Source organism: Cimex lectularius, unplaced genomic scaffold, assembly GCF_000648675.2.
Source record: "Cimex lectularius strain Harlan isolate CLEC.00 unplaced genomic scaffold, Clec_2.1 scaffold31, whole genome shotgun sequence".
Taxonomy (NCBI): Eukaryota; Metazoa; Arthropoda; class Insecta; order Hemiptera; family Cimicidae; genus Cimex; species Cimex lectularius.
Window position 1 is genome coordinate 1,319,770 of NW_019392645.1, and position 15,768 is coordinate 1,335,537.

At 33.8% G+C, this 15,768-nt stretch overlaps 3 protein-coding genes across 3 annotated transcripts; 2 read left to right on the plus strand and 1 right to left on the minus strand.

The window, feature by feature from the left end:
* Window positions 1–1,390: 1,390 nt before the first annotated feature.
* Window positions 1,391–4,095, plus strand: LOC106670516 (signal peptidase complex subunit 3). The gene is made up of 4 exons (XM_014400951.2): window positions 1,391–1,667; window positions 2,886–3,048; window positions 3,126–3,229; window positions 3,304–4,095. The coding sequence occupies exons 1-4, from the start codon at window positions 1,525–1,527 to the stop codon at window positions 3,431–3,433; spliced, it is 540 nt and encodes a 179-aa protein (XP_014256437.1). The 5' UTR covers window positions 1,391–1,524; the 3' UTR covers window positions 3,434–4,095.
* Window positions 1,863–2,842, minus strand: LOC112128397. Its single transcript, XM_024230425.1, has 2 exons — window positions 2,538–2,842; window positions 1,863–2,477 (listed from the first exon to the last, which is right to left on the minus strand). The coding sequence occupies exons 1-2, from the start codon at window positions 2,678–2,680 to the stop codon at window positions 2,216–2,218; spliced, it is 405 nt and encodes a 134-aa protein (XP_024086193.1). The 5' UTR covers window positions 2,681–2,842; the 3' UTR covers window positions 1,863–2,215.
* Window positions 4,096–7,331: 3,236 nt separating the features above from the next.
* LOC106670513 (NADH dehydrogenase [ubiquinone] 1 alpha subcomplex subunit 9, mitochondrial-like) lies at window positions 7,332–13,011 on the plus strand. Its single transcript, XM_014400949.2, has 7 exons — window positions 7,332–7,455; window positions 10,378–10,574; window positions 10,645–10,938; window positions 10,996–11,129; window positions 11,944–12,105; window positions 12,185–12,371; window positions 12,697–13,011. The coding sequence occupies exons 1-7, from the start codon at window positions 7,419–7,421 to the stop codon at window positions 12,874–12,876; spliced, it is 1,191 nt and encodes a 396-aa protein (XP_014256435.1). The 5' UTR covers window positions 7,332–7,418; the 3' UTR covers window positions 12,877–13,011.
* Window positions 13,012–15,768: the final 2,757 nt, after the last annotated feature.

The window sequence follows — 15,768 nt, forward strand, 5'->3', positions numbered from 1 at the left end:
AAAAAAAGTAAATTGCTAAGGAAAATAAAAAAAAAGAAGAAAGTTTTAATTTTGTTTTAGATTTTTAATTAACATTTCAATATTGCGTATTGCCTCCTCTTGCCTTAATCTCGTGATCTCGAAGACACCTCAGTATACTTTCTACCAGTCTTGAAATGTCTCTTTGCTGGAGGTTGACCATTCTTTCCAACCATTCTAAAGAACAAAGAGTCCTTTCAAGATCGTGGAGTGAATGAGGAAGTGATGGGCGTGCTCTTATTCATCTTTTGATGTTATCCTATAGATGTTCAATGGGGTTCAAGTCTGGAGAACGGGCTGACCATGCTCAGGCCCTGATGTTAAGCTGTTAAAGGTACATGTGGACGGGCATTACCATGCATTAGAATGGGTTTGTCACTGATTTCAACGAGGATAGGCAATGCATGATGTTCCAAAATTTCATCCACATAGCAAGTGGAATCTCCATGATCAACAACCAACTCTGTGCGACTCTCCATTGAAATCCCTTGAAAAGATCTTTAAGGCAAACAATTTAAATTAGTAAGAACCAATATATGAAAGAAAAGTTTCACAACTCAAAAAGGAGTGGTTTTTTAGGGGTAGTACAATTAGATTTTTAAAGTTTTTCCTTTTCGCTGAAGTCTTGGACAAAGGAGAGACAATATTGATTAATCATGGCAGTTTTTATTGCGATCAACCATAATGGTGTGAACTTAATTCATAAGTATAGTGATTTTTTTTTCAGAGTTTCTCCTGCATTGTTCGACCTACATGAAGACAATTTTGATGGTCTGTGTCTCAACAAGTTGCGATGGCAATTTAAGCTTAGAAGTGAGGTTTTGCACTTAAAGTTGGCTGTTTGGGTTAAGAGCCAATATTTGCAAGAAAAGTGTTACAACTCAAAAAGGGGTAGTTTTTTAGGGGTAGTACAGCTGTATTTTTAAAGTTTTGCCTTTTTGCTTAAGTCTTGGACAAATAAAAGACAATATTTGTGAATCATGCCAATTTTTATTGCCATCAACCATAATGGCGTGCACTTAATACTGAAGTCAAAAGAAAAGTGAACTTCCATCTCTCTCCTGATTTTTTTTTTTTTTTTTTTAGTTGTGTCACTTTTCTTGTGGGTGTGCAGTATATTTTCGGAGAAATGTGCTAGATGTATTTATTGCCATCAACCATGACGGCGTGTACTTAATACTTAGGTCAAAAGAAAAGTAAACCTTCATCTGTCTCTCCTGTGAGATTTTTTTTCGAGCTGTGTCACTTTTCTTGTGAGTGTGCGATGTGTAAGTGCTGTGTTGTGTCAGTGTGAGACGTCAGTGTAAGGGAATTTTGGGCGCGTTGAGTTTTCGCCGTGTCGAAGGCGCTTCGTTGGCCTTCCTCGGTGAAACCTTTGTAACCAATCGTGATCCTCCTCCAACCAGTCTCCTTCTGTCCATACGTGGACGTTTTTTTTGTAGTTGTTACCAATGAACGTTTAAAAATCGGCCCTTAAATTTATTATTTTTTCCTCCCCTCGTCAATATGCATTCGTTTTTGAGCAGAGGAAATGCAATTTTGGCCTACACTTTGAGCCTTTTGGCCTGTTTGACATTTTTGTGCTTTCTTTCTACCCTGTTTGTAGATTACCGGACTGGTTCCTCGATAAACACAGTCAAAGTCGTAGTGTAAGTGTTGAGCATTTTGTATTTTTTGTTTAATTTTATTATATTACCCGTTGGGCGGAATTGCAAACGGGATTAGTTTCCGTCTGTTTTTTCTCGATTTCGGCTTCTTTTTGAGAATCGTCAACAAAAAAATCATAGCCCTTTTTCATCAATATATTGAAAATGTTTCTCTCTATCTCACCAGTTGTTAGCAATCCGTAAGCCAACGTACAATTTTATAAATTCCACATTTATTAATTTTTTTTGTTATAGAATATTTTATCCATTTGCTTACAGGTAAATGTTGATTAAGTTGAAAACCAGCACATTTATTTCTATACTGAACTGCGTTCAGTTGTTAAAACCACATTCGGTTTGAACCCGTCTGAAAGAACTGGTAAGAAGGACTCTCGAATGTATGCCATGGCGCGTTATTCTGTTGTACAAACACCGCATAAATGGATTGTTGACACGAATATGGAGTTTTTTTTTTTGGGGGGGGGGAGGGGGTTGATGCAGAATATAATTTTTTCCTCCAATGAGATTTAAACAGATCTATTTTGGAACCCCTATAGCTTGTAGCCATACCTTGAAAAGTGCGCTCTTATACAACTGAGCCCTTTCCTTGGTGCTTTGTGGATCTCCTTGGATATGAGAAACGTCCTCCCTAAGTGGCTGTACCGTAAACGGTTTAATGCTTTACACTCGCAAAGGATATGTGCCGATGTCTCTGGGTCGTCCTGCCAGAGCCAGCGTGTTTCCGTCTCAGTTTTGCCCTTCTTCTTCAGATGGTAGTGGATGGTATAGGGGCCTATAATTCTCAAATCCTGCCTGATGAGAGAGAGTTTTTTCTATTTAACTTTTGAGATATATATAAATCTCTTGGCCTACCTCATACCTGGAGTGTTTGAGCTCTTATTTCTCATTTCATTTTTCTGGTTCCAACTTAAGCACACAGTCCGTGCACCTAGTTGTGGTTCTGGTCCCATGGGTAAGAGGGTCGCCCCTTTTAGGCCAGTGGTCAGCCTGTTCATGCTTGTACGCCTTCGTGTCCGGGAACCCACTAGGTACTTCCAGAGTAGTATATCGCATGGATGAATAAATGATCAATCTGCAAAGTTCATCACCGCTGAAATCTCTATAATATTTCATGAGATACCTTATACTGATAAAAATATATATTCATTTAAGAACATTTAATTTTATAAAAATTTCTTACAGTCGTGTTTAATTTTTCAGGAAAAATGTACCAGACTACAGTGCATCACGGGAAAAATGTGATTTAGGATTTATAACATTCGACCTCCAAGCAAATTTGACAAATCTGTTCAATTGGAATGTCAAACAGTTGTTTTTGTACTTAACGGCTGAGTACTCAACACCCAACAACGTCTTAAATCAAGTTAATACCATAGGACTTCATTTTTTGGGGGGTAATTTAATATAAGCTACATCACCTTTAACATTCTAACATTTCAGATCATTTTGTGGGATAAAATAATTCTCCGAGGGGACAATGCTGTATTAGATTTCAAAAATATGAACACCAAGTATTATTTCTGGGACGATGGCAATGGTCTAAGGTGCGTGTAATTTTTTATTTAGTTTTTAATTTTCTTAGTACAATTTTGTACTTATTTATTACTTTTTCCTCTAGGGGGAATCAGAATGTATCACTATCCTTATCTTGGAATATCATCCCCAATGCTGGACTTCTGCCAAGCATAGTTGCACATGGACAGCATACATTCCACTTTCCGACTGAATACACTGTTTCGAGACTTTAATAAATAAATGTGTAATCAATATAAAATGATTTGTGATTTTTCCTTTTTTTATAGAAAAGTTTTATTATTATAATGCTTTGAATATTTTCTACGCATAATAGAAAACTGGGGGCAGGATTATAAAGAAGCAAAATATTGTGAACAACAATCGTTACACATAACTAATTGTTTATAAACAGACATGTATCTTTCTTCATTGTACATTGAAAAATTAAACTGTGCTAACAAAAGTGATTATTATTTATAGTGGTACAGCCAATTGAAAATTAGTGAAATTAATTAAAATCACATTGGGAAATAAATTTAAAAAGTAGGTTTACAATTGGTGGTCACTCTTCAATTGTGCATATTTTGTATTTAATATGGCAAAAGTGTGTTATTGGAAATTCTGCTCCAAGCTTGAATGAAATATTCAATGATGTACATAAATTGTACATTACAAGTGTATCATAAGAGTAGTTTTACTCTGTATTGCCTTAAAACTGTGAACTAAAGACAAAATATCATGTGCGGGTGAACACAACTTTTGGAAATATATAGATATTATTATTTTTTCTTAAATGTTACTTTATTCAGTGATAGATTACAAATTACATTTAGCCTGTAAATACTGTGATGTTACTTCAGTGTTTGAAACTTAGAGTAAACATTCAATTTTTATAGTTTTGTATTTTATTTTGTTTATTTCTTCTGACCAAACTGCTTAAATTGAAATGATTGAAACAAGTCGGAATGTGAACCTTAAAAATTGTTGCTATTGATTTTTAAAAGTTTTATTTATTTAATCTTGTAGGATAAGATCCGAGCTCTATAATAGTTAAATAAACAAAATCTTTTGAAACTGGATGTAAAATTATATATAAATAGATTAAGTATTTCATTAGATCAATAAAAATGTAATTTTTGTCATTATTGTATTGTTGTTATTACTTTTTTATTTAAGCTAAAATTAAGAGTCGTTAACAAATAATAGATCAACATTGAGAAATCAGTCGCCATATTTGTGATAACATACATTTTTATAGGTGTGGATATGTTTTATCATCTAGAAAGGGTGTAGATAATTATTTATTTAATTAATTTTTTGAAAAATAGGGGTTTATTAACTATGAAGTTGTATGAACCCACGGGCTGCCGTGTTTAAAAAAATTGATACCTTTGTCTTACAGTGATGAGCGGAGGAGTGTCGTGTTGATACTTGAACCATTGTGGCCACCGACTCCCCTATAGATTGTATAGCTATAGATCTTTAAATATACATTATCTTCAGTATTTAAAAAAAAAAAAAAATGCCCTGTAAGTCAAGTTTATTTTACATGTACAATTTAGGTACATCGGTGACTGCAGGAGTTAAGACATAAAGCACTCATCACTGTAAGATAAAGGTCCTGGGTTTGAATCCAGTGGCCTTGCATTTGAACCCAACATACTTACAAATGGACATTTTTTCAAAAACACGCACCCTGGGGGTTGATATGATCTCTACTGTTGTGAACCCCAGCACTAGTTCATTTACTGGGTCCATGTACACTTGCAGGTTTAATTTTCACTCGAATGCTTTTGGCTAATCACCATATTTAGTGAGAAACTTGTCTTCAAGTGTTCCTGTAACCTTGGATTGAAACAAATATGCTGATGATGGGAAAGAAGGCATCCACTAATAAAATAATAATGCCTGTTCATGTCGCTTTATATATAAAAATTATCCAAAAAAAATCTAATCTAGAGAAACAACCTAAAGATAAAGAAAAAAAAATGTTTGAAATGGGAGAATCTTTGTTTACATTGAATTATCACCCCTTCATTTAAATTTATTTGTTCTTAAATTAATTACCCTTCATTTAATGCATGAGTGTAGACAGACCCAGAACCAGTTCGCAACACAATTTATGTTCAGCTTTATAATGGCCGTTAGTACTGGCGAATGAAAGAAAAACTGAATACCTCACAAAATAAGAGAAATGGGAAATCGTGAATCTATATCTAATAACTAATTGCCTATGGTTTTATATATCAGTAGAATATACATTCTACAAAAGTTATTGCTATATATATTATTTTTTAACTGTACAGCTTAGTCTCATAGAAAAAGTGACAATATACGCTGTGAGGCAAAAAAAGTGGTCACCTTTAAAATTTTAAATTATCACTTAGACAAACCTACATAGTTTATTTTCCAACAATATTTGGTCTGTTTTAAAGGATTGAAGTAAATAAAACAGAGATAAAATCTCTCACTTGTGTTTACAATTGGATTTTGGAAATAAATCTTTGAAAGTCAATTTCTTCTTTATTAGTTGTTCTAGTTCAAATTTGTTTTAGTGATGATTTTAAGTGATTCAGATTTGGCTAGAACCATAGCATTGTTGGAAAATGGAAGAAGACAAAGACAAACGTATATGGGCAGGGTGGTTAACATCCCCAGCACAACTGTCCGAAGGGTCTTAGATATTGGAGTTTACTCAAGAAGGCATGGATCATGTCGTCATCCTGTCACATCATAAAGATGATTGTTTTATTGTTTCAAATGTACTCCATAATCAACATTCTGCTGCTGTTGAGATCAAGCAACGACTTCAACAAGTCAGAAATGTAGCTGGCTTATGTGCGAGAAGGCTTCTGACAATGCAAAGAACAGCTCGGTTAAGTTCCGCAAGAAATCAAATCAATTGGTCTGAGCAAGACTAAAAGCTTGTTTTCGGATTAGTCAAGGTTTTGTTTGAGGTCTTCGGACCATCGAGAAAGGGTCTGAAGAAGAACCGGAAAGCGATATATATCCCTGCAACATTTACACTGCGGAGAATGGTGGTGGTGTTATGTTCAGGCACGCATTTCTATGGAAGGTCGCACAAACTTGATCACCGAGTGTTCCCTAACAACTGTGCGATACACTGAAGATTTGTTGTCAGAAGAAGTTGTTCTTTATATGCCACTTATTATTTTTGCATGTCTTATTTTTTTGCATGGCAATGCAAGGTTCCAAACAGCTAGGCTCATTAGTGACTACATGGAGCGTGCTTCAATTTAATGTTTGGAGTGGCCAGCATGTAGTCCCAACTTAAGTCCTATTGAACACCTCTGTTGAGTTGTCAAAGAGGGTGAAATGTCACCTCATGATGCCAGAGAATTTGTAGGAATTAAGTATGGCGCTGTTTTCAGAATATGAAAATATGCCACAGTACAACGTACAAAACCTCATAAGATCGATGCCACGTTGAATGCAAGTGGTGTTCAACGCAAGAGTAGACTCCATACTGAATTGAATACTGTCTTCAAGCATTTTTGATAAAATTGTTTTATTCAGTTTATTTATTTAGCTATATTTTATTGTTTTCTTTAATAATATCCAGTAGGGGGGGAAAACGAGGGTGGACATTTTTTATGCCTCTCAGTGTATATATGTACTAATTTTTTTATTGGCATTTATGTCGTTTGTTAAATTATATAATCCTAAACAAATATATAATAATAATTTATTAGAAAAGGTATAACTTAATGACATTCACACGGACGCCGGAGGAACGGATCAACTGTAATACTGAACTTCTAAGTTCTAGCGCAGTGACAGACTTAGTTTCGTTATTTTTTATTTCTGTAAGGCGATCAACGCAAGGCAAACGAACGGTTCTTTTTATGAAGTGAATAGTTCATTCCGTTCATCACTGCAATGCAGGAACGACATCGTTCTCGTTCTCAGCTCTCCGTTCACAGTTCACAGTGTTTTTAAAAGGGGGAAAAATTTCATCGTAAAATTCTCGAGAAAAAAAATTACTCTTCTTTTCGGAACCGAATCCTTAACAAATGGAATAGGACCGAATGACAAAACAGACAAAGAGGGGTTGGAGAAAAATTTGAAAACCGTTCAGATCTATTTTTTTCTCCCTCGATTCGTTCTTTGCAACGGGTCTTTCAGTCTTTGGATTGAACGTGCACACTGTCAAGTCTAGGTCGATCCTCGATCAGCTGACTTCTGATAGTTGTCGAAATGGCAGCCGCCGCTATTCGATATTCCCAAGCTTCAAGTAAGAATTTCCTTGTATTTTCAGCGTAATCTGAAAAAATACATTGTTGGAAAATTGTTCGAGCAGTACGACTGTTGAAATAAATCCTCCTCGCCTTGTCGTTTCTTTAACAAAATAAAAAGGAGGTTTCATACGGTTATAAATAGATTATTTTGTTCTGAAATTTATAAAAAGTTAATATTTGCCTTTAAATTAAGATTATGTATTTAAAAAACACCTACTATTTCTTTTATTATTTTTTGCCTTTGGACCAATGGACAAATAATTATGGAAAAAATGGTTAAACAAGAGCACAGTAGCTCAAAAAAGTGTAGGCAATTTTGCTTTTTTAATTATTCCCTAACACTAAGCTTGGGTTTTTATTTAAATCTATGAAGGCTCAAATCCGCACTTGTATGTACATACGTACAAACATTACAGAGTATATACATATGCTAAAATGGTGGGGATTGAGGATAGGTACTGTATAATTTCTTCAAAATAATTTTCACATTCCTCTCTCCATTTGAACTTTACATTTTTCTGTAATAAAGTGTGTAATGGTGCTAAACTTTATGTGAAGTGGTCAATAAGTTGTGTTGAATAAAAGTTGGCGAACCATCTTTCTTGTAGGACGTTTGAATGTTTGATTGCGCCAAGATTATCTTGATGGGATAAAATTTACCATTTTTTTAAAAATCACATGTCCTAAATACTTTACAGAATGCATAGTAAAACCACATTTCGTTAATTTCAATTTAAATCCTTCTTTTTTAACTGCTTCAAAAAATAATCTAATGTGTTGTAAATGTTGATGGAATGATTTAGAATAGATCAATATATCATTTGTATATTTGACACATAATTTATCTAATTTATATTTTCAAATTATATTTGCTAAAATTCTTTGAAATATAGCTGAAGAATGGATTTGGATTTATACAGGCCCAAATCCGCACATGCACGTACATACACAAAAACACCGAGTTGACCGATTCGTTTTTCATAGTCCACCAGCAATTCCAGCTTTTGCTTTTTATAGTGAATTGCTGGCAGACTCGAGAATCACCCGCCAACACCTGGGGCAGTCCGGGAGTGAACTTCTGTCTTATCCGTCCAGCCCCAGGTTGAGCTCCTGGTGGGGTGCTGTCAACAGGCTAGGTCAATTCAGCGCCCAGCGCATGCAGTTTCAAACCAACATTCATTCTCAAATACATTCATTACTATTTACATACCGTTCATTCAATTAGGGTGGTGGAGTACACAATATAATTCCATCACCCTTTACCCTTAATTAACCTAATTGAGGGTTAGTGGTCAGGGATGGACTCAATATTCCATCTCACATCACACAGTCACGCTAATAAATAATCCACTCTCAACATCAGCTCAGTTACAGAACTATTATTACTATATACAATAGAACAACCCTGTTTCCTCCAAGAATCGGAACAGGGGACCCAGATGATTGCTGCTGTGCTCAAGCACAATTCTCAAATCTCTCTGTATGTAGCCAAGGAATTGCAACTTTCAGTTAGGTGGGACACATCAAACAACCTTTCTCTGCCTGCTGGACACATACGCAGGCTTTAGCCCAAAAGTAAGTGTCCGTGTGTCAGCCTCGTATGGCCTATTTTTAATCGGGTGAGGACGACCCTTCTTCTATGAGTCAGATCCTCTAGAGGCCACCCATCGACAGTGCTCTCAATATGCGAGAGCTTCTCTGTCGATCTGGCCCATTAATGCTGCCACCTTCTTTTATTCATGTTTTTTATTAATGTTGTCCTCTTAATGTTGTCAGAGGGACGAATCCTGGTGGTTGTCTGGCATGTGGGACGTCCCAGCCTTAGCCGCCTTGTCCACCTTGGTTTTTAAATTTAAGTTAATTTGAATTTAAATATATTCTAATTACCTAAGTAGTGTGGTAAATAGATAATTGAATAGTGAAAAGTCATGTGGATGTCTAAATTTTTCATTAAAAACACATTAAAAATGCCTCATAAAGAATTGTTATTTATAACATAAAAAAAAATCAAATAGTTATTTTACCGAATGGTCTAACTTACCGACTAGTTGGTGAAAAGTTAAAATTAAATTTATTTACCTTGAGAACAGTCGTGGAAAATCTAAAAACATTGGGTCGGTTGAAATTTTAAAATGAAATGGACCCCCAATAATATTCAGGCAGATAGAAACAATATATTAATAAAAAAAAGGTAAGGAAAGACTAATTTATCAGTGGGCTAGGCTTGATGTTGGATGTGGCAAATTGTATAGGCAAATTTTAATGTGCTGAAACAGTAAGAAATGTTTATTTAGAGATTGTGAGATGCAGTCCGGTGTGATGTTGGTTTAGGAAAACATTTTCTTTATTGTGCCAACGTTGTAAGAGCCGCTTAAAAAAAAAAAAAAAAAAAAAAAAAAAAAAAAAAAAAAAAAAAAAAAAAAAAAAAAAAAAAAAAAAAAAAAAAAAAAAAAAAACTGGGATTGTTGATTTAGCATTTATTGACAACATTATGACTTTTGATGTATACATCAATATGTTTCGTCAAAATTTAAGGAACATTGCGGTGAAACTATAATTAGAAAGGACAGTAGAAAATAAATGTTATCTTTTAAAATGTCTAAGTTTCATTCTTGTAGAACAGCTAGATGTATGATATTATGAAGCCAAGGGGGAGCTAAAGCAAAAAAAAAGCTTCATTCTTTGTACTGTTACAATTAAATCTACAAAAATAAAAAATAAAAAACAAATTTGCCTAAACTTTTTTGTACAAAATTAGTAGTGCTGGCGCTAGCAAATAACAGAAACAGATCCATTTGTTTAAACAAATTATTTTTAATTGGGTCAAAAGGCAGAAAAACACAGTGACAAATGCTTCACCTAAACTTGCAAATGTGCAAAATCTTAAATTGTATTAGTTAATGATTAATATCTTACAGAGTTATGTGTACCAATATGCGGCTCTATTCAGCAATGCTACATGAGCTCAGATGGTTCAAAGCGAGTAAGCCTAGCTAAAATGAAAAGGGGTACAGGTGGTAGGTCGAGTTTCAATGGGCTCGTTTGCACCGTATTTGGTTCATCTGGATTCATGGGTCGATACGTTTGCAACAAGTTAGGCAAAATAGGATCCCAAGTATTTATTTATAATTTTAATCTAACATCAATAAACTGTGTGATTCTATTAAATTGATTTGTTTCTATAGCTAATTTTGCCGTACAGGGGTGACGCTTATGACATGCGAATGTTAAAATTAGTTGGCGATTTGGGACAAGTGTTATTTCAGCCTTACTACCTACGAGATGAAGAATCAATATACAAATGCGTCCAATATTCTAACGTTGTGATAAACCTTGTTGGTAGAGATTGGGAAACGAAAAATTTTTCATTCCATGACGTCCATGTGAAAGGAGCTCGTTCAATAGCTAAAATGGCCAAGAAAGCAGGTGTTGAAACATTTGTTCATGTTTCGGCGTTGAATGCAACTGAGTATCCTGAAGTAATTATATACATTATTTATTTACGAGGGAATTTTGTATTAATTATTGTGTTGTAGCCTTACATGCTTAAAGGAGGTTCCAAATTTTTGGCTAGTAAATGGGAAGGTGAAAACGCCGTTAGGGAAGAGTTCCCAGAAGCAATTATTTTCAGACCGTCAGATATTTACGGCCAGGAAGATAGATTTTTGAGGTAAAATAATTTTTCTTTAGTATTACTTCTAGAATAAAAAGTACATATCAATAGAGTTAATGGAAATAGTGAAATTAAAAATAGTGAAATAGTGATTTTTTCCCATTTTTTTTCTGTTACCACTGTACAATTATTTAATTTGTATTTGCAGTAACCACTTTTTGCAGTATTAAGTTTCAAATTTGATGAAATAGCCACATCCTTGTTAATTGGTATTTACATGTTTTCAACTACCAACCCTCACAATTATGATGGTTTAAATGCGATTGAAAAAAGGATTAATTTGGTTTTAAAAAAAGGTTAATTCGGTTGAAAAAGGTTTAATTTGACAGAAAAATGCTATACACTAAATTTCTAAATTTCCTACCCTACAAATAGCCACTTGTTAATGTCTGCTTGATTTAAATGTTTCTAATTACATAACTGAGTTTTTCTTTTATTTAGTTTTGTCATACGCTTAAATTGTAAAGATTTGAAAATCCAATCTTATTTTTGAAAATTCATTTTGTTTTATTTTCATCTAATTTTATATTTGCCAATTTTGTTTCTGTTGTTATTTCACAACTACTCCTTGGCTTAAATAAGTCTGTGTCTGTCGTTTGGAAATAAAGAAACAAACGTACAATTTTGTAATGTTTTCATTAATAAAAGATAATAATTATTACCATTCCATATATGTTTAGAGGTCATAATTGACCATATTAATTATTTCAATTAATTATTCGATTTATCTAAGGTTTTGGTTGAGATGAAAAAGTCAGTGTCACGAGCGGGATTCGAACCCACGACATCTAATAGATGGTTTTTGTTATAGATATTATTGTAGTAATATGAGACATCAACTGAAATTTATGCCTTTATACAAGAAAGGTGAATATACTGAAAAACAACCTGTGTTTGTTGAGGATGTGGCTGCAGGTATTGTTAATGCTTGCAAAGACAGGATGGCGAGAGGGAATGTTTACCAGGCTGTGGGGTAAATTTTTTTCTTACTTTCTCATGTAAAATTTATTTTTAGACAATTTGTTCAAATTAAATGTTTTTTTATCTTTCAGCCCCAATCGTTATCTTCTTTCGGAATTAGTCGATTGGTTCCATCGTGTGACTCGGAAAGCCGGCAGTTGGGATTATTTTAGGTACGATATGAGATTTGACCCGTTATTCCAGATGCGTGTTTCCTTGATGCCATACTTCTCTCTTGGATTCCCTTTGGGCAATATTCATTGGGAAAGAGTTGAAAGGGTGCGTTTATTTTTTCTTCCTTGTCTTGCTATGTTATAGTTTTTAATTATTGTGTAATAAAGAATATGTATTATAATCTCAAAAAATGGATTTTTTGTTTTGAATTGAAATTGAAATAAAATAATAAAGCGTACATTTGAAAGTGTTGTCGGTGTGTTACATGACAACAGTGGAAAATTGTATTTATCAAAGTTGTCATTAGGTAATTAACAATAATACTTATATTGTAATATAATTATTATGAAATATGTTTTTTTTTAAATCATACAAGATTTAATATTGAGTTGATTTTATACTAAATTACACATTTATATTTTTATTTTAGGAGTGTCACTCAGATCAAGTTGACAAAAACGTAAAAACCTTGGAAGATCTTGGTGTTTCCCTTACCTACATGGAAAACCAGGTTCCTTGGGAACTCAGAGTGTACAGGGCTCAAGCGTATTACGAAGAAGAGTTAGGTGAATTCGATACACCTTCACCTCCACCAACAGTTGCTGTTTGAGTGAAAGCAGTTTCTGTGATGTAGTTAATTAAAATCTGACAATTGTACAAATATATTTTAAAGCCACGCTCTATTATTTATCCGATTTATTTGAATGAATGTGAAAATAAATATCTTAACGGATAATAAAAAGCAGCTTTGATATATGCCTTTTTATCATTTTCCTGAGTTAAATTTTATTATTTCCATAAATGGATAGTTTTACAAAGAATCACATTATTTGTGTTTTTCTTTCGAATAAAAATGCCAATGATTATGGGGAAAATGCTGATTCGCAGGCAAAAGTAATGAGTGTACCTTCTAAAAAAGCCAAAAATATTAATATAATTTTTTTCTTTTAAAAAAGAGCCAGTGTGGTACATATTTAACTCTTTCAGACTCCGAACAAACGTTTAATATTTTGAACCTGACTAGGAGTCTGAAAGAGTTAAATATGTACCACACTGGCTCTTTTTTTTAAATAACTGTTATAAAATAATTTTTTTCCAGATAGAATTGATTTCATGTGATGAGCAAAATGCTTAACAGTTTAAAAAAATCTATGAAAAATAAATGTGTATTTTATTGATCGTAGCCAAGATCCATATGGCTCTTTCTCTTTTAGCACAGTCTGGGAGGTGATAGAGTTGCTGAGAATGTCATGAAAGAGTTGACTCTCATTTTTAGATGATTTGGACTCCATTTAATTTGAGAGTCTGACACTGAGGACCACTTACGTACTGCCAAATTGTTTGACTAGAGTAAAATAGACTAATTGCTTAGCATCGAGGCTCACTGCCCTTGTTGATTAGTATTGAATGCAGGCTTTTTGTCTGCAATAGTTTATAATGTCGGTTATTCATGCTACATGAGCCATTCCTTTCCCTATCTTTGGAATCGATGAGTTCCCTGTATAGTCAAAACAATGCTGTAGATTAATTCCTCTTATGGGTGAAATAGACAAGAGTAGATTTTATAGTTCTGTTGTATTCGTGGAATACCAGATTTTATGAAAAGGTAGATGAACCGTCATTCTTTACTGAAACTGCAAGAAATGATGACGATTTTGAATAGAGTCATCCAGATGTGGTTTGATCTTGGCGAGTAGAGCTTCATGCCACACTGTCAAAGGTTTTTTCAGCAACTGAAAATAGTCCAATTTTATCCCCAGTTATTTTTATTCGTAGGTGATGAATATTTGATCTGTGACGTGGTGGAGTTGTTGCGGGCATGAGTGGAAATCCTTGCAACTGAACTGCTCAGGTTATAAGGTGACTGAGCATTATTTTCAGTTAAGGCAATAGTAATCGCCCAAATATTTTAGATGTAATGGACATTAGTCTTATTGGTCGATAATGACTGAGGTTATGTCTTTCTTGTGGGTCGTTATTATTTTGGTTTCCAAATTTTCGGGAATTAGAACGAATCATGGTGGTGTATGGCTGAGAAGGGGATGGGCTATAAATTATTTCTTTTTTATGTACAAGTACTTCAATCACTAGTTAAGTTTGGATTTTATTATGTGAATAATTTTTATTAGTATAATTATAACTTGAGGTCTCATAATAAATATTAGTGTAGATGTGGCAATTGTTCCCTTTTTGTTAAGTTAAGCAACAAGCGGTTTTTGATGAAATACACAAATACAGTTGGCATACAGAGTCCCACTATCACAACCTCTAGCTTCTTACTTATTCTCACCTTATTATCAGGCTCTTTTTAAATACATATCCCACAAAATATAGGCAGTAGACCCAGGAATAGACAGAACAATAATTGACTGAAATTGACAGTAACATTTGTATTTCTACAATTAATTAAGGTTTTTAGTTGAGATGAAAAAAGCTAATGGCGCGAGAGGGATTCGAACCCATGACCTTTGGCTAGATACGCTGCAGCTCTACCACCTGAGCTATCGTGACCTCGATCCACTCGGACATCAACTCCCCACCCCAACCCCACCTTATGAGTTTGAGAAACTAAAAACCTTAATTAATTGTAATGATTTGATTGGTCAAGCGGACCATGAAATTAGTTAATTTGTATTTCTCTTCAATTAACTGTTTGATAGGTTATTGTTTGCTTTAGTTTTTATTAGATTTAATAAGCTCTAGACAATAATACATTCAGATCATTGTATTCTGATCTCTGTGCACACCAAATATTCACTTCCTAAGTTTCACTCTGGTACATATTCAAAAATATGCATATGTTTATATATATGTTTGTTGGGAGAAGACTATTTCTTTGTACAACTAATTATTAATTACATAAATAAATAATAAAGTGGGACGTTTGTGGGTTGACAAACAGCTGAGTCTTCACCGGCCTTCTGCGTGTTTTCCTTTTTGTCTGGTCTTTCACGCATATTTTGGTTTAAACTACAGCCATTTGGGCGTCTCGATCTGGTTAATGGCTCTGCTTTTATATGCATACTACGATGATAACCTAAAAGCCTCTCCTTTATACCTCAAGTTGTCAACTACAGAATAGACACAAAACTTACAACACAAACATACACTGCAAACGTAGATGACTAGCACCCCCAGAGTACTCACTCAATATTCCTCAGAGTAGGGTTAAATAACCCCTTCCTTTCACGCTAATAAATTACATTCATTCCAATAGATTNTAGATATTAGACAATATAAGTTTAATTACAAAATAAATAATTTAATTACATATCACACTATCTGAAAATCATATTTCTGTACATCTTTAAAATGCTAAAAGTAATTTCTTTTCAATTAATTAATCTTTAATTATTGTCTTGGTTTATCTCAACCAAAACCTTAATTAAAGATTAATTAATTGAAAAGAATTTATTTGGTCAATCAGACTACGAAACCTAGAGCTAAAATATTAATTATATTAATTAAATGCAAATTATATTTTGAGAAACTTTCATTTATT

Excerpts from the sequence above, each read along its gene's own strand:
- LOC106670516 (XM_014400951.2), top strand. The coding sequence starts at position 1,525 with ATGCATTCGTTTTTGAGCAGAGGAAATGCAATTTTGGCCTACACTTTG. Across the intron at positions 3,049-3,125 it reads CCAACAACGTCTTAAATCAA|ATCATTTTGTGGGATAAAAT; the intron begins GTTAATACCATA and ends CTAACATTTCAG. Across the intron at positions 3,230-3,303 it reads GACGATGGCAATGGTCTAAG|GGGGAATCAGAATGTATCAC; the intron begins GTGCGTGTAATT and ends TTTTTCCTCTAG.
- LOC106670513 (XM_014400949.2), top strand. The coding sequence starts at position 7,419 with ATGGCAGCCGCCGCTATTCGATATTCCCAAGCTTCAA. Across the intron at positions 7,456-10,377 it reads TCGATATTCCCAAGCTTCAA|AGTTATGTGTACCAATATGC; the intron begins GTAAGAATTTCC and ends AATATCTTACAG. Across the intron at positions 10,939-10,995 it reads ATGCAACTGAGTATCCTGAA|CCTTACATGCTTAAAGGAGG; the intron begins GTAATTATATAC and ends ATTGTGTTGTAG.
- LOC112128397 (XM_024230425.1), bottom strand. The coding sequence starts at position 2,680 with ATGAACAGGCTGACCACTGGCCTAAAAGGGGCGACCCTCTTACCCATG. Across the intron at positions 2,478-2,537 it reads TCAAACACTCCAGGTATGAG|GCAGGATTTGAGAATTATAG; the intron begins GTAGGCCAAGAG and ends CTCTCTCATCAG.